Source organism: Sarcophilus harrisii, chromosome 1 (genome assembly GCF_902635505.1).
Source record: "Sarcophilus harrisii chromosome 1, mSarHar1.11, whole genome shotgun sequence".
Classification (NCBI taxonomy): domain Eukaryota; kingdom Metazoa; phylum Chordata; class Mammalia; order Dasyuromorphia; family Dasyuridae; genus Sarcophilus; species Sarcophilus harrisii.
Genome location: NC_045426.1, coordinates 115702430 through 115725168, shown reverse-complemented (window position 1 = coordinate 115725168; position 22739 = coordinate 115702430). Strand labels below are relative to the sequence as shown.

The window sequence follows — 22739 nt, the reverse complement described above, 5'->3', positions numbered from 1 at the left end:
CTGAAGTGATCTGAAACTTTGGTGAATTTTGAATATATTGAATATTTGAAGTGTGTTGAAATTTTGAAGATGTATGTCTGCCTTGGACTTAAGTGTGATTTTAGGTTTTGTGGGATGTTCTCCTCCCCTGGGTCTAGTCTAAATGTGGTTGTTTCTTTGTTTTTCTCTCAGACTTCCCAGTGTGATAATTTATAATAAATGGTTCTCCCTGCTGGGCTTGAAGTTTAACATCTTCTGAGGTGAATAGAGAATATAATGCAGTAACTTGTCTTTCTAGCTTTTGTTTCTTTTAATAAATTTGCTTTTCATTAGTTTTAATCCTAAAGCAGACAAAGTTTAAACAATGATAGAAGTGTGGGGTAGTCTGTATTTTTAAGCTCAGTTTTTTCAAGCCAACCTTAACTGTGACTTTTGTGTTGTGTTTCTTACAGTAACTCTTTTTATGTAATAGCTAATAGAAGCTCTTTAGTGCAAAGTTTGCAAAACACTTTGTGTTTTTTTATTTGCTGTTCACAACATCCCTGTTAGGTAAGTGCTGCTATCATCCCCATTTTACAGATAAAGAAACTGAAGTTAATAAGTTAATTGACTTGCTCAAAATGACATAGCTAGTAAATGTCTCGAGGAAGGAGTTTACCTTTTTTCAAATGCCAAGCCGGACACTAAGTACCCCATTTCAGACTAGTTCTGGTGAGGAAGCATACAACAAATCACAGAAGTTAAGATCATACTAAAGACATTAGATAACACGGAATATAATATAATCATAATGGGATCCCTGTGAAAATGTCTTAAGGAAAAAGAGGCTGCCTTTAGAGTTGGCTTCCGCTTTCCCCCTCACCCTCCTCCCCGTGCGCCCCAGTTCTCCCATCTCCCTGGGACGAGGGCCGCACCAGCTGCCTCCCGCCTCGCCCCACGCCCAGCCGGACACCCTCCCAGGCCCCCCCCCCATCACGCTTCTTGAGTCACCCTGTGCCGCTCTTGTAGAAAGTTGGTGTTTCAGTGATGGTCCGCAGCTGGGCAAGGGCCGCCTGGGAGGGTGTCCGGCTGGGGAAGCTCAGCTGGCTTGGAGTCGGCCGACTGCGGATGCTGCTGGCTTCCACACCATGACCAATGGGTCACTTCGTCCTTCCCCAGCTGCACTTTCCCCATCTGGAAATGGGCGCCTCATAATACTTCCGCCAGCTAGGATTGCTGGGAGGAAAGTGATTTAAAAACCTTAAAATGCTACAAAAGAGTTTCTTCTTAGTAGGAAAGTCGGTCTAGTGAGAGCAGGCCCCCTCAGAGGCAGCGGAGGGTCAGGGATTCACAGCCGCAGAGAAGTCCTGGCTTGCACAGAACTATTCCCCTTTCCTCTAGCATGTCAGGGCCCTCCACATACAGGTTTTTTCTTTTTTTTCTTTTTTTTTTCTTTTTTTTTTAATAGTTTCAGTTTGGGGGATGCTAGAATTCTCTTCATGTTATCTTAAAATATGGCAGTTCAGCGTAGGCCCTTACTGAACGTTAACATTTTGTATTGTACATTTAATGTACTGCATAGAATGTAATTTTCTCTTGTGATTAATATTAGTCTGAGATTTGTATACCTAGTTTTAAGGAGAAAAAATTGAAAACCTGTGTCAGCAGAATGAAAACAAAAATATTATCACATAATATACAAACAACAAAACCAAGTATTTAAGTAGAGTTAGAAGGATATACAATAGAAGGAAATTGTTCTTATTTTGGTTAAATCTGCAAATATTTTGGGCAGCTAGGTGGCACAGTGGATAGAGCACCAGCCCTGAAATCAGGAGGACCTGAGTTCAAATTTGTTCTCAGATACTTAACACTTCCTAGCTGTGTGACCCTGGGCAAGTCATTTAACCCCAGCTGCCTTGGCTAAATAAATAAATAAAATAAAAATCTGCAAATATTTTTCTGAAAGGATTGTATATAGTTAAGACCATGAAATTTTACTCAGAGAATTATTATAAATTTTATTTAATTTTTGTTTATTCTTTAAAGTCAAGTTCATAATGATTTTTTTCCTTTGGTAAAAAATGAGATATTAATTTCTAAAATCATTTAACTAAATTTGAACTCAGCAGATTTTAAACTGATCTGCAATATTAGCTCTCTTCCTGGATCTTAGAATTCTAAAATGCCCTCAAGTTAAAGCCTTCAATAGGGAAAAACAAAGTAGGTTACCGTTTGTCTTTTTGAACTGTCCTAGCTAAAAATTGCCATGTGTGTGTGTGTGTGTGTGTGTGTGTATGTGTGTGTGTGTGTGAGAGAGAGAGAGAGAGAGACAGACAGAGAGAGAGAGAGAGAGAGAGTGAGTTAAGGGTATCTTTTCTTATATCTGTAAGAAATGTGTAGATTTTTCCTATATTTCAACAAGATATATGAACTAATTTAAAATATTTTCCTCGCCTCATCTGTCCATTTCACAAGCTGTCAATGATTTGGATTAGGAGCTTTCATGCCAGTAATGCACAGCAAGTTGTATTATTTTGAAATAAGATTGCTGTTTTCACAGCAGACCTAGAGCCTGCTTTCACATAGTTTGCTAAGTTTGTGCCAGAAAGAGGATGTTGTTATTGTTGTTTAGTTGTTTCAATTTTGTCCAACTCTTTCTGAATGTGTTTGAAGTTTTCTTGGCCAAAATACTGGAATGGTTTGCCATTTTCTTTTCCAAGGAAAAAGGATAAATTGGTCATTTATTTATTTGACCAAAATGAAATACATTTACTTAATTCCACGACTGCAGTTAAATTAGTAAACAAAGTTGTGATTTAGAAGACAAAAATTATTTGAGTCAGAATAACAAACAGATAATGAAAGTGTCATCCCCTTTCTCTTTCTAGAGAATCAGTTGTACATGTTTTGACATTTTTGGTCATTTTTTCCACATAGGATTTAGAGACAACATAGGATTCTGGAGTTCCTGGGTTCAAGTTTTATTTCTTCTTATTTAATAGCTGCTTGACTCCAGATAACTTCCTGGTACATACAAATCCCTACATAAATGTTACTCACCATTTCCAAAGGCAAACTCTCTGTGATCATACATTTACAAATGAGTTTGTGATATGGAGGGAATTTTCTATTCTGTGAGTCCCCCACAGTAATAAAATCATACATGTGTGCTACCTGGAAGCCAAGGAATAAAAAGGTTAGATAAATTATAATGAAATCTTTGTAAATTTTATTTTATTTACTTACTTTATAGTTATATTGTAGCATTTAAAATGGATTTGTTCTAGAAAATTCTAGGCTAGATTAAGTTTGGGAGGGAAAATGATTTGACCAGTATTCCCAGTGGCATATGATTTTAAGTGCTTCATCATCCTGCTTTGCAGTAAAATTAAAGTCATCTGGGTATTTATCCATTGATATTTGTGTGGAGTAAAGGCAAGAAAAAGGAAAGCATATTTACCATTTCTAAGATTATGCTAAATGGATCTGTGCAGATTTTCTGAACGTATTAAAAAGACATTTGAATGTGTCTTTGAGGGGGGGAGCCATACTTTAACTGTACTGCTTATCACTGCTGCCCAATTATATGACATAATACTCCTGTGAGGTATAATATTAAAATTATCTCTAGTAAAAAAGGAGATTTGGGCTTTCTGGCCAAAGATCGAGCAGATGACCTCACTTCTAAATGTTAAATGTTCCTCAAAACTAAATTGTCTTTGTTTAAAAAAAAAAAAAAAAAAAAAGGCTATTGGACATAATTTGCTAAGGGGTACACTTCCAAGGCCTGTTTAAATCCCCCCTTCCACAGCTTAGTTTTTCCTGGTCTTTTTATTTCTGTGATTTGATGAATACTTATAGAAATAACTTTGCTGGAGCATAATATAAGAGCTTGGAGTACAATTTTCCCTATCTAGGGAGATCTTGCCTTTTCCTACCAGATGGCCTCCAATCTTAATGCTGCTCTTCCCCCTCTCCTTTTTTTTTTCTTTTCTTTAACCCCAGCTTTTTGTAATCTACTGAGGCTCTGCAGGAGTGCTTAAGCAGAAAACAGCTGCCTCCCCACACACAGCCAACACAGCTTTACATGTGTGCCATTGCAGGGTGTCTCTCCAAAGCCAAAGTCTGCATAATTGATCATGACCCTTTTTCATCCCAGAGCTCTGAAACTCTTGCCTTTCCAAATCCTTTACAGCGTTAGAGCAACATCCTCCTCCTTTGTCAGAGAGGCCAGCCTTAAGGTAGATGAAAATTTGATAGGAGGACTTGTATCCTTATCAGAGCTTAGTGTAAGAACTTGACAGGTAAATTTCCATTACTAAATATTTCAGCATGCAACCTTTAAATGACATATTCCTCTGTGAGGACTATTTCCATCACAGGTTTGTGTTAGTTTTATTTTATTTTACTTTAAAAATACCTTTTTAGAATTTTATAGGAAAAATAAAATATTTATCTTTGTTGCTTGTTGATATCAGCAGGAAAGGATAGTTATTCTCAAATGGATGGAAGGTTTATTGGTGAAGAGATGAAGGAAGCTATTTTGTGATAAAGGATTTCTTTGCATTTTTTCCTCTAGTCAAGTAAATTGCTTGCAGGTTCTTACTAAGAAAATAATCCCTCTGGTGCTACTTTTAATTCAATCTGGTTTAAACTGTTTTCAGAAGGGTTAAGCTTCCTTTGCATTAGTAAAGTATGGTCAAGTGCGGGAACAACTTTGGAGCTAGGTTCTTATAATATACAGTTAATTCTCAATTATCTACACCAATGGAGTGGCCTAATCTACAATAACATATAATTCAGAATTACTCTTTCTGTACTCCCTGAATATATATTGTAAAAGGAAGGACATTGACTTGACAAAAAGAAATTGCTACAGAGGCAGGGTTAAAGGACCTGGCTTTGAATCTTGTTCTGCCCTTTGGTAGATATGTGACTTTGGATAAAACAATCAACTTTTTTAGGCCAAAGTTTCTTCACCTGTAAAATGAATGTCTTGGACTAGAAGTCCTTTATAATCTCTTGTAGGTCTAAATCTAATATAATTGGAATTTTGTTGCAGTCTAAGAAATAGTTGGTTGCAGTTCTAAAATGTTTAAGATCCTTTTTTTTATTTTTTTATTTAGAATATTAAATCCTAATGGATCAGTGAGGCCAGTCTCTACTAAGAAGCCTCTTCAGAATAAGTTTGGCTGTTTCTCTCTGATCTTGTTCAGTTTCTGAGTTTACACTTGAACTTTTCCAACTTAGCAGAACCTAACATAGGTCATGATAAATCATCAGGGTTCTGTATGGGTGATTGCTAATTTTACCATTAAAGTTTCTGATTTGTTTAATTATTTTCTGAAAATATTTGAATGAAACTATTCTTTCATCTCTAACATTTCATATTTTTTCAGGTAGTATTCATTAACTGTGGGCTGATTATGAAGCAATATGCTTTTTTTCTCTTCAATATTTGAATTCAACAAAAAAGTTCTTAAAATCCACTTATAAAATGTGAAACATGGAATTAGAGTGAGGACACTTTTTTTTTTTAAATGCTGCAGTTCTGCCCTCAAAGAGCTTATAGTCTAGTGAGGGAAATTATGAAAAATAGGGAGAAAAATATGCACATAAAAATGATACAAAGCAAAATGTGGCACAAAGGAAGGGAGAGATCCAAACAAAATGCTTTGAGCACACTTAAGAAAGGAGGGATCACTTTTATTTGAGAGGCAGCAGGGGAAGTATCATGGAAGACAAATGGTGCATGACTTAAGCAATCTTTTTCATGACTTAAAAGTAAAACATTGTACCTAACTAAAGCAAGGTCAAACTAGTAGCCTATTTTCTTGTTCGATAGCAAAATTTTGTGGACATGAAAATGAATTGGTCTTTTAAAACTTCGAGGAACTATGGAGATCAGTTAGTTTATTCCCTTCCTTTTACAGATGAGAATACTGAGATCTAGAAAAATGAAGTGACTTTCCACAAGTAGTAAAGAACAGAACTGAGATCTGAATCCAAGTTTTCTTACCCCAAGCCAGCTCTTGTCCCAGAAAAGAGCCATCTCAGTAAGTGATATAAGCACTTGAAGAGTGAATGTGCCAATTTTGAAAATTCCATAAGAAAATCTAAAATTGGGATGTGGAAGGAATCATTTGGGACATTATTTCTGACTTGGAGCTAAACTGAGATTCATTAGTATTTCAGATGAAATAAAGCTGGTTACTTTCCCCCCAAAGTTTTGAGACTTATGTTTCTGAATGAAAACTGGGAAATTTTGTAGTTAAGTAGGTGTGCTTTTAATTTGATTTGAGAACATATTGGAAGGCTTTTACTGATTTAGCTTTCTAAGAATGGTATATGAATAACTTAAAGCCTTAAAATTTCAGTATTAATAAGTCATTTTGATAGCACCTTTGGATTTATAAATGCTATCTTCACAGCAACCTGAAAGATACATAGAATTGAATCTTTTTAGAGAGGGGGAAACTGAGACCCAAAATTTACTTTCATAGGCCACACAACTGGTCATTGTTGCCATTCCACACTGTCACTAGTAACAGAGGAAAACCAAACTCCAGTAAGAGAAGAAAACCATTCTTCGCTTTTGGAGACAGTTTGGATGACAGGTAGCACTTTTAGACTTGAATAGTTGGTGATTAATCAGTGAAGGTACTACCTCCAATGAGGCAATTATAAATGCCTCTCTATATCTTACTTAGTAGGTGATCTCTGAGAGCTGCTATGGCTAAAAATTCATTCTGTAATGAGCTGTGACTGAACCTTTTTAAACTTAACTCCTCATGGCTTCCATATGAACAGTAGTCGATACACAGAGGCCACCTCTAGGCCTCTAGGCTTAATACATCCATTGATTCAACAACGATTAAGTACTAATTATGTGCAGCGTACCTGAGCCACAAAGACAAAACTAGTGACTGCCTTTAAGAAGGTTACATCTTACCCACATCTAGGTAGTATTATCCTGTCATATGGCATTGAGAAATTACAGGTAATTTTCTGTTCCCTTAATTCTCATTGCTATTGATGAGCCTTTTATGCAACATTGCAAAGAATAACAGGAAAAGATAATGACAAATGTTGGAGGGGATGTGGGGAAACTGGGACATTGATGCATTGTTGGTGGAATCGTGAACGAATACAACCATTCTGGAGAGCAATTTGGAACTATTCCCAAAAAGTTATCAAACAGTGCATACCCTTTGACCCAGCCAGTGTTTCTACTGGGCTTATATCCCAAAGAGATCTTAAAGGAGGGAAAGGGAGTCGTATGTACAAAAACGCTTGTGGCAGCCCTTTTTGTAGTGGCCAGAAACTGGAAACTGAGTGGATGCCCATCAGTTGGAGAATGGCTGAATAAATTGTGGTATATTAATGTTATGGAATATTATTGTTCGTAAGAAATGACCAATAGGATGATTTCAGAGAGGATTGGAGAGACTTACATGAACTGATGCTGAGTGAAATGAGCAGAATCAGGAGATTATTATATACTTCAACTATACTACATGTTGATTAATTCTAATGGACGTGGCTCTCTTCAACAATGAGATGAACCAAATCAGTTCCAATTGATTTGTAATGAATAGAACCAGCTACATCCAGAGAAAGAACACTGGGAAATGACTATGAACCACAAGATAACATTCCCACTCTTTCTGTTATTGTCTGCTTGCATTTTTGTTTTTTTCTTCTCAGGTTATTTTTATCTTATTTCACAATCCGATCTTTCTTGTGCAACAAGATAACTGTATAAATATGTATACATATATTTAACATATATTTTAACATATTTAACATGTATGGAACTACATGCCATCTAGGGGAGGAGGCAGGAGGGAAGGAGGGGAAAAGTTGAAACAGACGTTTTTGCAAGGGTCAATGTTGAAAAATTATCCATGCCTATGTTTTGTATATAAAAAGCTATAATAATAATAAAAAAGAATAACATGATACCCATATTTTCTTTTAATCACTAAAAATAATTTTGAAACTAGAAATCTTTCCATTTTGGATTCAGTACACACAAATACACATACACATACATATCTATATGTTTATGTATTTAAATATACATGGTCATACACAGATTTTCAAATTAGAAGCAGTTTACATTTTAATATATAAAAGATTTGGTGAAATTTTTCAGCATCAGTTCCCCAGAGTTTTATATTCAGGGAGAGGGAAAAAAAGGTATTTGAATTACAGGACTATGTAGATTACCTTCATTTTGAAAAAGTAATTTAAATGATAGAAGACTACAATTTAGTTTTATGATTACAAATGAGACATAACACAAGCAGTAAACTTTTCTTTGAATGTGAATCTGTTCCCTCACACATCTGCTTGGGTAATTCACTTCCCTGTTTTAAAAGAATCTCACAAAAATGGAATTTTTAAATATTGAGGAAATTGGGAGAAAGTTAAAAATTACTGTGATAAGAACAATCAAGATATAACCTGGAATCATAAATCCATTTACCTTTTGATTTAAATAAATTTTTCTGCAGAAGTCAGTAGTTTGATATATATGCTTGTGTGCTACCTCACCATATTATTATTATTATTTTTTATTATAGCTTTTTATTTACAAGTTATATGCATGGGTAATTTTACAGCATTGACAATTGCCAAACCTTTTGTTCCAATTTTTCCCCTTCTTCCCCTCATCTCCTTCCCCCCAATGGCAGGTTAACCAATACATGTTAAATATGTTAAAATATAAATTAAATACAATATAAGCATACATGTCCTAACAGTTATTTTGCTGTACAAAAAGAATTGGACTTTGAAATAGTATACAATTAGCCCGCGAAGGAAATAAAAAATGCAGGTGTACAAAAATAGAGGGATTGGGAATTCAATATAATGGTTCATAGTCATCTCCCAGAGTTCTTTTGCTGGGTGTAGCTGGTTCAATTCATTACTGCTCTATTGGAACTGATTTGGTTCATCTCATTGCTGGAGATGGCCACATCCATCAGAATGGATCATCATATAGTATTGTTGTTGAAATATATAATGATCTCCTGGCCCTGCTCGTTTCACTCAGCATCAGTTCATGTAGGTCTCTCCAGGCCTCTCTGAAATCATCCTATTGGTCATTTCTTACTGAACAATAATATTCCATAACATTAATATACCACAATTTATTCAGCCATTCTCCAATTGATGGGCATCCACTCAGTTTCCAGTTTCTGGCCACTACAAAGAGACCTGCCACAAACATTCGTGCACATACTATCTCACCATATTATATGAACTAATATTCCATCTTATACTGCCTAGTTATTTTAAATAGTTTAAAAGGGTATTGATTAATATGACTGACATAGAATAGTTTTGCTTTTTTTCTCTTTTGATGAAATCTATTTTAGTTCTAATTTAGTTTAATTCTACTCCTGATGTTTATTATTATGTTTCTGTGTATCTTGTGTTTCCAATCTCTCCTGACTCCTCTGCTTTACTTCTATTCGATATCTTGATGTTCTAGTACATAACCTATTCCCCTTCCAAGAATTCCCCTCTTATTCTCTCTTCCCAGACTTTCCCCCTTGCCCATTTTAAAATGATGTATGTATGTATGTATATTTATATATATATATATATATATATATATATATATATATACACACACACACACACACACACACACATACATACATAGTTTCTTTATCCCTTTTCTATTGATCTATACACCTTTCTATACCCTCCCTATCCTTTTCCCTCATCCTCTTATTTCTTTATTAATTTAGAAGACTTTTATTCCCTTCTAAATGTATATGTTATTCTCCTTTTAACTGCCCTGATCTGATGTGAATCAGGTTTTCTTTAAAAATTCATTTCTTAGCCTCTCCTCTGTCTCTGCCCCTTTAATCTCATATTTCTTTCTGAATTTAGAAGACTTTTATATATATGTATATTTATATGCTGTTCCCTCTTTAACTCATTCCTGATGAGAGTAGGATTCCAGAATTTACTAGCCCTTCCGTATCCTCCTAATTACTCTGTGTCAGTTCTTCCTCTTTTACTTCATTTGTATAATACACTTATTTATTTATTTTTTTTACCTTTTTCTATATGGTTTTGCTTTTTAGAAATATATCTCCCAATCCATCTTTTAAACTACCTGGTTACTAATGACAATCTTAGACATATGGTTTACATTTCCACATATAAAAAATACACAGTTTGTCCTTATTGAGTTCCAAAGTAATTAGTCTTTGATGTTTACCTTGCATTTCTCTTGGATCTTCTATGTCAAGTTTTCTAATAAGATCAGCAGCAAAATCCTGAAAGTCTGTCAAGTCACTGAATGTCCTTTTTTCTTTGTTGTTCAGAATTATCCTTAAGTTTTCTGGGTGTACTTTTGGACACAGTCTCTGTTTTTTTGCTTTTCAATATATAGTGTTCCCAGACCTACGGTCTTTTAATGTAGCTGCTGCTAGATCTAGTGTGATTCTAATTGTGGCTCTGCCATATTTGAATTTTTAAAATTTTGTTTTTCTTGTCATATTCCTGTGACTTTTTCTTCATATGATCTTTTGTAATGTATTTTTTCTATTTCTACTTTGCCCTCTTGTTCCAACACTTCAGGACAGTTTCTTTATTTAGTTCTTGTATTATTGTATCAAAATTGCCCACCGTCTTGTTCTAGAATCCTTTTTATTCCCCCTCATTTAACATTTAATTATTACCAAGAAGGCATTTCTATCCATGTTTTTAATATATCACAGCTTTATTTTACAAATCATCTCTGCCAATTTCTTCTCTGTCTCCTCCTTCTGCTGAGCTCAACTCATTGGCCCTTTCTTCTTTAGCTTGTTTCTGACAGCTTTCTGGTTTACTCATTCAAAGCTAAGTGAATCTAGCCAAATATAAACTGTTAAGTTAAATGAATATCATAACACATCATATCATATCATGTCATATCATTAATACGGGTTTAATTTGATATCCTGTGCATCATATGCCATTTATTTTTAATGCTTTGAGCTTGAAATGTTGAAATAATTTTTGGAGGATGAAGGTAAAGGACTTCTCCTTATGATTGGTTGTAGAAATATAAACAATCATATTTTACAATGTAATTTCATCTTGTTTGTGTTTTTGACTATACCCTTAGTCTAAAAAGACTAGAAAATTTTCACCTTCATTGCTTGAAGCTCTTATAGACTCATCTCAAATGCAACTTCCTAATTCCCTCTATCATTTAGTGTCCCACCTCTTACCATCCCCTCCAAAAAAACACTGTATTTATTTTGTATATGTACTATCTTTACTGGTATATGAACTTTTATCCCTGCAGGAGAAACCTAAACCTAAATGTAGGTTCTGGGTGGCATGGTGGATAGAGTACTGGGCCTAGAGTCAGGTCAGCCTGGCCTCAGACATTAGCTATGTGAGTCTGGGAAATCTTAGTTTCTTCATCTGTAAAATGAGATTGATAACAGTACCTCTTTGGGTGGTGGTCAGTATTGCATGAGTTTGCCAGCTCTTGTTAAAAACAAATTAAACTATTTGCTAGCTAGATTGCAAGAATATAAATATGAAAAATGACATAGTTTTTGTGTCATAGAAATTTCAGGTAGGTAAAATATAAGATGTATAATGATTTATGTGTGTGTGCCCCTATATCAATATGTATGTAGAGAGTGGTCAGCACCTGTGATTACATTAGAGTGAACACAGAAACTTCCCTCCACCTCAGTTTCTTTTTACTATATTATCTTACTTGGAGCACTGAAAAGTTAATTATGGCATACAGGGTTGCATGCAGCAATTTAACACTAACGTAAGAGTAGCCTATTTGAAGTCCTTTATTTAGAAAGGAAAACAAATCTCAAAAGATAACAAAAACAATCACAATTATAAAACAGACTTTAAAATATGAAAACAACAAAGCAGCTTCTCAGCTCATCATTTTTAGTGCTCTTTACAGCAAGTATGCTGTGTATTCAAGGAATCTGAAATCTGGTGATTCACAGATCATCCCGTACTGTCTACTTCATTAGCTTTTATATCCATTAGTAGCCTTAAAAATCTATGCCATGGTTATAAGTATAAAAATCTATAGTACTCTGTGTCAAAACAGTGCTATATAAATCACACTTGCTTGGGGAATCCTCATAGCACTTGACTTTGGAAGAATAAATGTGGGGGAGGAAATAGTCTCTGATTCTTTAACTTTGGATGTTCTCAGAATAGATGACATATGAAGACTTTTCTTTTCAAACAACCTTCTGGAAATGGTAAGCAAGATTTTATTGGGAAATCTGAGATGAGAGTCCATGCAAGGGAGAATTATTCTGACTCTGTAAAACCAAAATTCATGCAAAGGAAATTCTTGATTATATTAGGAGTTTGAATCTACTAGCTGACTTTTAATAACTCGCTGGGTTCGGTAAGTTTTGACAACAAGCTTCCACCAGCTCCCAGAGCCCGCCTTCCTCTGACTTTCTGGCACCATTCTGATTAGACTTCTTAGAGCTGCTTTCCTTTTCCATTGGACCTTCCAGCACCTGTCTTGTCAGTTAGAACTTTCTGCAGTCACCTCTTAGCTGAGAGTGGTGCAGGAAAGAGCAGGGCCGGGCTCTTTGTAGCGTGTGCAGTAAGGGAACGGCAGCCATGGAGCAAAGGCCCAGGTGTTTGTGATCACCAACTAGCACAGGAGTCTTTTCCTCCTGGTGGTGAGCAAACAGATGTAGAACCTGGGAGCAGTCACACCCATCTGGCACAGAGCATCCCTTTAGCAGACAAGGAAACTGAGGCTCAGGGAGGAGGTCTTGTCCAACTTCACAGAATCAGGAAGCAGCCTAGCTGAAGTGCAGGAGTCTGACATTCCTTGTGTTCACTGAGTGTCAGGTCATTTCCCTTATGAATAACCTCATGCCTTTAGTTTTGTGAGAAGCCGCTTGTGTTTCAGCAGCTCCTGGGCAGAGGCGCTCCGGGCTGTGACTCCCTTCACGGGGGCTGAAGCTGACAAACCCTCCCGTCTCTTCTGGGCCTCTGGCCATGGTCTGGGGCGCTGGTCAGTGTAATGGGCTGAAGCTGAGTTGATGCACTGAGGTCCCAGCGTTTAAGGCCAATTACCATTTGGACAATACTCTATCAATCATATATGCTTGGAGAAAGAATGGCCCTGCCCATTATGCTGCAGGCTTGATCTATTGTATAGGAGATTGGGTGGAGGATTTGGTGGGTGGAGTGAGAAAACCAGAGTCACTCCATCTGCATCCTGATTCATCTCACTTTACATTGCCATTCCACCATTCTGTTCTTGTCCACAAACAATAAAGATCAAGGACTTTTGCTTATCCTGACTCTGGTGGATTCTAAAGTATCTGGGTGCTAACACGGTCATCGCAGGTCAGAATGTCCCACAGGCTCTTGTGGTCTTTGTCCCAAGCCATAACTGTAATTCAGTCAGGTTTTACTACTTTAAAACTCTGAGAAGAAAATAAATGAAGTTTGAGAGTACTTGACTTATGTTACTATTACTCAGGTCAGTGAAATCTTGCATTTATTTGCATGTAGTTACACCATCCTTTATGTTGAAAAGTAAAAGTAGTAGGTTGATAGAGATTCTTGTCAGGTACCATCTGCTAGTTTCCCTTTGGGACTTTAGGGACCTGTTTCTGCCACTCCTTACCTGTATTACCAGAGGCAAGTCATTTAACTTCCCTGCCTCTATTTCTCTATCTGCAGAAGGGTGATAACAGTCCTGGAAGTACCTCACTTAGAAGCTTATGAGGAGAATGTAAATCTTAAAATACTGTATCAGTATGAATTGTTACTGCCACGACATCTTCCCCTAAAATATCCCTCTAGTTGGTATTTATACTTTTCTCTGTCCCTTTCATCCACAAATTCCTATGGAAAAGCTGTTTAGCGGTAAGAACCCTTCTCTACTCTGTTGATCTTTTAATTACTATTCTGTGCCTTACCTACTTATGCTTCTAATCCATCTTTGAATGTATTTGTCTTCTATTACAGATCATTGACACATGTGGTAAAAGTCATTCTTGAGACACACAAGGTTAGAAAATTGGACCCAAATTTTATCTAGCCACGTCCTCCATCAGTATGCTTGAATAAGTAACAATCATGATAATAGTTACAGATTTTTGAAAATTATTTGCTAATGTTTGGATATTAAATAGTAGGCCTGATCAGCCCCTTTTAGTGCTAGGCTTGCAGTCAGAAAGATTCATCTTCCTCAGTTCAAATCAGACCTTAGACCCTTACTGGCTTTGTGGCAAACCACTCCAGTGTCTCTGCCAAGACTCCAAGTGGAGCCATAAAGTGTCGAACATGATTGAAATGACTCAATAGTAATTATACACTTTAAAATCAGTGCCAGGGTTTTTTGTAAAAACTAATAATTCAGTATTTTTGGACCTCCTCTTATGTCACATTATAGTATACAGGTAGTCATTGCTCTTCAAAAGCTCTGCTGGCCTAACCTAATTAATACAAGTGCTACCACATGAAAAAGCTTTTGCATATAGTGACTAACTGTATTTCTGTCCTCTTAGGGACAGAAATTTGAAGAGACTCATTTAAGAAATTTAACATCCAGGTGATCAGTTTTTTCATGAAATTAACTTTTGAAGTGTAGGGAAAATGGAAACCATTTTCAGTGAACAGGTTACCAACACTGACAAAATTAAACATTCATCCTGGTAATGAAGTACTTTAAGGACTCTTATAGGAAAAAGGCAAAATAAGAATCATAATTTCTTTGCCTTAACACTAGCTGATAGTTAATTTCCCAACTTCCTATCTCAGTCTGTACTCATATAGAAGTTATTAAATCTAAGACTCTGTCTGATTTTCTGTCTAAATTATAGTGTACATCTTAAAATCTCATAATTCAGCTTGATCTGTAACTAACTTTTAATAGTAATATTATTACAATATAAATTTTGTGCCAATAAAGAAAATGAGTATACATATTTTTTCTAAAATGTAAATAAAAACTTATGGCTCTCTATTCTGAAGACATTTACTATGCTATTAATCTATCAGCAGTGTTTTTTATATTTTCTTTTCATGTTTGCTTTACATTCAGTTAGTTTTAAATTTCTTTTTCTATAGTTGTATATACTGCTAAAGGACTACAACTGTATCAGTGATTTTTTTTTTTTTTTATCATTCTTCATTGTAATTTTATTTCTTGTTCTATTTAAGTGTGTAATTCTGTCTTTTGTTTTACAGTGTTTTGATTTCCCAATATATTTCTCTGGATGGACGGTCACACACATACTTCACCCTGCCCCCCACACCTACACCTGAACATTCCTTATAACAGATATTGGAAAAAACAAACAAACCAACCAACCCCAATTCATCAAAACTAATCAATATATCAGCCAAGGATGACACTATGTGCTATGTTCCACACTGCTCCCCACTTCTGCAAAGGAGGGAGGGAGGTATATTCCCATATTTTTTTTTTTGAGAGCTTGCAGTTTTTAATTTCATAGCATGTAATTTCAGTGTTGTTGTTCTTCCATCTATATTGTGGTGGTAGTAGTATTTTGTCTTCCTGTTTCTGCTCTCCTCACTTTGCATCAGTTTACTTGTCTTCCCTTGAATCTTTGATTCTTCATATAGTCAATTTTTTTTTATCATTTCCCAGTATCTTGTAAAAGTAGATACTAAATAAATACTGTATTGATTGAATTAAGACTTGCTCAAAGTCTCACAAATAAAGTAAATAGCAGAGATAGAAGTTGAACCCAAGACTTCTGAAACCAAGTACAACTTTTTTTTCTGCCACATTATGCTATCCTTAAGTAGTTACTTCATCAACTCATATTTGAGAGATAATTGTAACTATATAATCTCAATAGTATTATTGTGCTTTCTGGTTTATCCCAGTATTACAGCATTTATTCAATTGTCTTACTGGATCTGGAATAAAATCATCTTTCTGTATGTAGTATAAAATTTTTTGTTTTTGTTTCTGCCCTAAATATAAATATATATTTTTTCTTCTTCCTCCCACCCCAATGGTGCAAAACTTTTTTTTGTTCTTTGTGATTATAGTCCAAGTTCTGTCTTTAAAAATCAGTATACAAAAATAAAAACTTCTCCCTTTTAAAAGATGTATTAACTCTTCTGGGGTGATGAATTTTATTGTCTTGAAAAAGAGCATTGACTTAAATGACTTTTTCTTGGAGGTGGTGGTGGGTTTCAAGAGTTTTTTTTTTTTTTAACCTCCTCCAGAAGTAAAAAGTAGCTATTAGTTTACCGCATGATCCAGGCCCCCAAAGAAGTTGTCTGTTGGCTTGTTGTTGATCCCAGTTTCATAACTGGATGTTCATAGATATATAGTTAGAAAGAGCTTTATGAGTTAGATAGATAGGTAAGTAGGTCAGTGGGTAGAGTGCTAATCCTGGAGTCAGGAAGGCCAGAGTTTCAATCTGCTGTTTGACCTGGGGCAGTTATCTTAACATCTGTTTGCCTCAGTTTTATATTTTTTGTCTTTCCCTCCCTCCCTTCTTTCCTTCCTTCCTTCCTTCCTTCCTTCCTTCCTTCCTTCCTTCCTTCCTTCCTTCCTTCCTTCCTTCCTTCCTTCCTTCCTTCCTTCCTTCCTTCCTTCCTTCTTTCCTTCCTTCCCTCCTTCCCTTCTTTCCTTCCTTCCTTCCTTCCTTCCTTCCTTCCTTCCTTCCTTCCTTCCTTCCTTCACTTCCCTCCCCTCCTTCCCTCCCTCCCAATTTGAGGTTAAGTGATTTGCCCAGGGTCACAGCTACTAAGTGTCAAAGTGTCTAAAGCCAGATTTGAATTCAGGTCCTCCTGTACAGGCCAGCTCTATCCACTGCCCCATCAGCTTTTACAACCATAAACTAACAATATCTACCTCATGGGGTTATTGTGAGTATCAAATGAGATACTAGTTGTAATGTATTTAGCACAGGGCATGGTACACAGCAGGTGCTATATAAATGTGATTATAATTATTATAATTCCACCTCCTCACTTTTAGGTGAGGAAGCGAAAGCTTAGAGATATGAAGCTCACGTAGGTAGCAAGTGCCAGAGCCAAGACTGGAATTCAAGTGCTTCTCTTCCAAATGCATTCCACCATACTACTTAGCAATTTCTCTTGTTTTATTGGATACTAATGTAGTTCTACAGATTACTACCCTCTAGTTTTCATTTACAAAGCTTCTATAACATAAAACTGTTGGATTTTCTCTGGCTCTCACAAGAAATGTGCTGACATGCCATAGGACTAATTGTCTGCAATTTAATTTTGGAATTGTGATAATCATTATTGCTGTTTTTATTTTCATTCTAGCTTCCTTGGGCACAGCCAGCTACAAATATTTGGCAAAATTATGCCCTTTGGGGTGATTTTCAATTTAGTCACTTCAGGAAACAGGTTTTCATGTCAGGCACTTTGGGTTCAGATTTGGATTATTAAATACTTGAGTCCTCAGTTGCCACATTAGACCATTTAACATTTTTAATTTTCTTGTAAAGAAAATGAATTTTTAAAAATCCCCAGCCATCTGTATATTCTTGCAGTATTTTTGAAACATTCCCTTAGGATATAAAGTGTTTTTTCCTACCCTCCAGTCACGTTTCTTGGTATAAAAATCTGCTGGTTAAAGAGAGATGGACTTGGCATTCTAGGCTGATTAATAGAAATGTGTTTGGGGTTCATTTCTATATTGTACAGCAAAGCAAGGGTGATCAGATATATTTGGCCTTCTTTATCACCAGAATATTTAAATATACTTCTTATAGTGTGTGAATGATATAGGCAGATCATGTTGCTGCACTGTTTTCACTACTATGATCCCTGGAGAGAATGGATTTTGTTGGTGGTATAATAAGACCTTTTTCCTTTTGCCAAATTTTTTTTTAAGAGCTCTTATCCCATGGTATGTGGGAATCAGTGGAATGCCTATGCTTTCATTTACATTATTTTCTGTTTTGCTCTTCCAGAAATGCATCTTCTGCAGACAGAGAGTTAAAAAAGTTTCTGGGGCCTGCATCCAGTGCTCTTACGGACGCTGCCCGGCTTCCTTTCATGTGACCTGTGCCCATGCCACGGGGGTCTTGATGGAACCTGATGACTGGCCTTATGTAGTTAATATCACATGCTTTCGACACAAGATCAACCAGAATGTGGTAAGTACTTCATTCCATCTGTGGCTTTTATGGGTTTTTAGCATTGTATTGTATTATAGTTATCCAGAATACAAAATTAAATCAAATCCCTGGAGTAAAAGCATAGTAAATATTGGGACTAAAAGTGTTGCCATGCTAACTCCCAGAGACTCTCCCTAAGGACAGCACTCAGCATGGGTCTGTTTTCTGCTCTCCTGGGACAGACAGGAGTTTTGTAGCATTTCTAGTGATAAAAAATACCATATTTAGATTCTGCAGGCTTCAAGTCAAATCCCAGCTGTGCTTATTCTATGTGGCCTTGAGCAAAGCACTTTATCACTTTGGGCCTCAGTTTATTCATGAATTTATTATTCACTTATTCATTTTTCAAATAAGGGATTTGAATTAGGCGATCTTCGAGGTCCCTTATAGTCCTGAATTCTGTAGTATCTGCATTCTACAAGATCTTGGTGGTGTATCATCGGTTCCTGTGGCTGGTCTCAGTGTTTCAACTAAACCAGTGACTGATTTAATCATCAAAGACAAAAACTGAATAGAAAACAGTTCGTCTTTTGTCTGGTTGACCTACTTATGTAAAATATTCAATGACCAGATATTTCAAATAGGAATAAAAGAAATTTTCCTCCAGTCCTATGCCTTAAGAAATCATCCTACTATCCTTAATCTTTGTACTTTGGGTATTTTTTTTTTTTTAAGTCTATCGTCTTTCACTCCATGACATTGACTGAAGGAGAAGATGATAGAGTGAAAAAGAAGAAGAGTTATGAAGTAGTAGAGATGAGGGAACTTACAAGGGATAATCCCAATTTTCTAGAGAAGTAAGAGAGTGGGCTGTTTGTTAAGAGAGAGATGGTATTGTGAGCTTGAGTTGAGAAAAGTTGAAACAGTTCCAGACATCAGTAGGATAGAGCCAATCAAGGAAGAATTAAGGAACTGTTATACAGCATTAAAGGTCCAATTTAAATCGAAGAATGTGATTTTTCAGTGGATCCAATTCATTCAGTTGTATGACTTCTCTCTTTTATTATAAGCTCGAGTTATTGGGAAAAAATATTATAGGGTATAGGAATGTATACAGTCTCTTTTGGATTGATATCCCATACTTGGCTCATAGTCTCTTTATGTACCCTTATTCCTGCTCTAATATCTGAGGCTCAAGTTTACAAACTCATTTACCTTTAAAAATCCTGATTTCACACTTAATAAATTAATTCCCATGTCCATCATCTTCACTCCATTTATTTCCCCAAAGGAAGGATTTTATCTTGGCTTTCACTATCACTTATAACCAGATAACTTCCATGCGTCTGAATTCTGACATTTTTTCTTTTTAATCAGTATCTCGTTTCCTTTCATCTCTCCCTCTGTCACATTCTGTCTAAATCTATTCTTCATCTACAGACACTGTCCACAACCTCCATCCCTTTCAGTTCTAATTCTTGACCCTTGCTTTGACCTTTCTCTTTTCACAGTGCTGACTCAGGTCAACTATACTCTTTCTCTTCTCTGTACTTTACCAGTCCCTAATTATGGGTGATTTCCCCCCATTCTCTTCTCTGTTGCTATCTTTACTCCTGAGGGGATTACACAATTGTGTTAATTGGATCCACTACAGATTGATTATCTTTGACTTAAACTGGACTTTTATAGCTACACAGCAGTTCCTTACTTCTTCCTTAATTGTTTATTCCATTGATAACAGTAGCTATTTCAAACCTTTTCTCAACTTAAGCCTCCAGCACTTTCCCTCTCTCAACAAATATAGTCTTTTATTTCATTGGATATCCACGCTGAGTTCCCCGATTTCTACTACTTCATACTTCAGAACGCCTCTACCTCATCTCTTAATATCTTCTCCTTCATTCTTATATTTGGTGAAAAGTGTCTGAAGTAGAAATAATCCTTTTCCTTACAAAACCAATCCCTGTGCTTGTGCCTTTGATCCCATTGCCTCCCTATCTCATGCAAAATCTTATTCTATCAGTTATATTCACTGCCTCACTGCATTCTCTCTCCCCACCCTTTCCTTTCTTTCTCTTTCTAACAACATCTTTCTATTTGCCTATAAATATGCTCTGGTCTTAAACAATACTTAAAAAATCATACTTGACCCTCTTATCTCTTTTAATCTACTGTCTTATCTATTACTACCAAATTCTTAGAATTATATTCATTCCTTGCCTTACTTAGAATAAATTATAATCATGTCATTATATTCACTTTCTCATAACCCAAGTACTTCTCAATCCTTTGCAGTTTTGGTTTCTACTATTATTTTAACTAATCGGTTTGGTTTATTTTTCTATCTCTGTACTCTTTGACTTATTTACAGGTTTTGATACTGTTTGACAACATCTCTTATATATTTTCTCTCCTTCATTGGCTTCTATGATAGTATTTCCTCTTTGTTCTTATCATACCTGACTCACAAGTTTTACCTTCTTCTGCTAAACTCTTAGAACAGAACAAACCTGGGTCAGCTTCCTTTCTCAATTATACTCTTTCTCATGGTGATCTCATCTGTTCCCAAGAATTTAAATGCTATTTCTTATAGATAATATCTAAATCAGCCTGAATAGTTCTATTGAACTCTAGCCCTATATTAAATTCTGCCTGTTGCTATTCCTTCTTGGATTCCCTGTAAGCCTCTCAAACTATAGGTTACAAAAGAACCTTCAAAAAGAATGAAAAAGTTCAATTTTGTTTTTGATTGATTGTCCTATATTCTTATGAAAAGAGAGACTAAAAAAAATTCTTAGTCCTAGAAAATGAGTAGAACAGGAATGCTTTCTAATAATACTGCTTTGTGATTCTGGAAAATAAACCAGATGATTCTAGAATTAGACCTGAAAGGTATTGACTTGATTTAGTTCAAGTAACTCAGTTTACATATTTTGGTAAATCAGAGCCCAGAGTGGTTAAGTCACTTGCCTAAGATCCCACAGATGGACAGATTTGAAATGCAGCAAGAGATCAGGTAGTTGGCAAAAGTAGTAATCACTATTCTTTTAATATTAGACTTTAGCGTGAAATGACTCCCCCACCCCTTAAAGGAACAGGTCAGGCTACATGCTGCTAAAGCTTTATGGATGAAGAGAGGAGAAAGAAGGGAACTAGAGGGGCTTGGATGATAGGGAATGAAAAATAGGTTTCTCATAACCTGTCCCCATCAGAAATAATGTCAGCAGAGTCGCTTTTCAAGACAAAATGGGTTCTAATCAAAAATTAGTGGTTGCCTACCTGCTGTAATTTAAAGGACAGAAAAAGTGTTTTCCTTTCTTACTCAGAAATCTCTTTTCTTCATTCCTCCACATCTTAATTCAATGGAATCCATTCTCTAGGAGTTTCACTTTGGGGGAATAAGCCAAGAGAAGGGTAATTTTTGAAGGTTGATAAATGGTGGGAAGAAATAGGAAAGGCTAAGTCATAAAATGCTGGCTAAAGAATATCCTGGAAAGTCTAGATAGTGTGAAGTCACTGAGGGCCTGAAGATGGGACTCACATGCAATAAGTTCTTTCCCTTCCCTTTTTTTTGGGGTGAGGTGGGAAGGTCAATGATTCCCATTGATATTTGAAGATGGTGAAAAAAGTATTTTTTTTTTTTTTTCATTTTTGAATCCTTCATATTATGTGATTGGTTAGTTTTTTTAGCTTCTTGAACACTTTCTGAAACTTGAAGTCTCTAAATACTATAACATATATACTAAATGCTAAATATATGTAATATAATTATATATTACATATATTATATATAATATCTAAAATAAATATATTTATGTGCTATATATACTAAATACAGCTTTTTCAGCACATTTTATATTCTACAAACAATATATTAGAGCAACTTTCAAGAATTTTACATTATCTAGAATATACCACAACCTTGGTTCTTTAATCCAGAAAACTGAATTATTTTTAAGGTTTTTAGATAAAAATTTATGTAGGATCATAGAGTCTCATTTTAATATTCAAATGTTCTGTGACTGTTGATAGGATTGAATTCACCAGTAAAATGAACCAAGCAGCTAAACTTCCTCTTTTTGCTTCTGAACTTTGGCTTATATGATTGAGTCATTGGGGGCTACTTGGTAGTTTAATAACTAATGATTTTGAAAAAGAAAATGTTTGATTTTGATGTCATTTTAAAAAAAAATAATTTCTCCCTGCCCCTTCAATTCCACCTCAGACTTACTGTATTTTATAAAGGATGAAAAAAAATCATATGGTAGCTTTTTGAATATTGGGGGGAAATCTTATGTGATATTTATAAATTGCTTCTTTGAACTTCATTAGGGGAAAGAAACTAGAACAATATTCAGACTTTTCACAGTGTTTTTCAATGTCTATTAGAGCTATAAATACAGGTGTGAGATATGTGTGAGTGGAAGGTGGGCAGAAAGTGACCAGCTGACAGTATGAGTGCATAATCAATGGAACTTGGCACCTAGTTAGCAAGAATGATTAATTAATGAATAGGAAGTTTACAGCTAAAGTGTACAGCTCTCACAGCTGTGCATTATGTAGAAAAACATAGCTTTGACTTTATGGACTTTAGTTGGTCAGGTGATATCTCTATTTTTTAGTATACTGTCCGGATTTGATATATCTTTCCTTCCAGGAAGC

At 35.6% G+C, this 22739-nt stretch overlaps 1 protein-coding gene across 12 annotated transcripts in view; it reads left to right on the top strand.

Moving 5' to 3' along the window:
- The window catches only part of KDM4C (lysine demethylase 4C), a 437501-nt gene that overhangs the window by 342159 nt on the left and 72603 nt on the right, over positions 1–22739 (top strand). For all 12 annotated transcript variants that reach the window (XM_012543361.3, XM_012543360.3, XM_012543362.3 and 9 more), the window contains one exon: positions 17931–18116. In XM_012543361.3, the coding sequence (XP_012398815.1) occupies positions 17931–18116 (186 nt within the window). The remainder of the gene's footprint in view (positions 1–17930; positions 18117–22739) is intronic.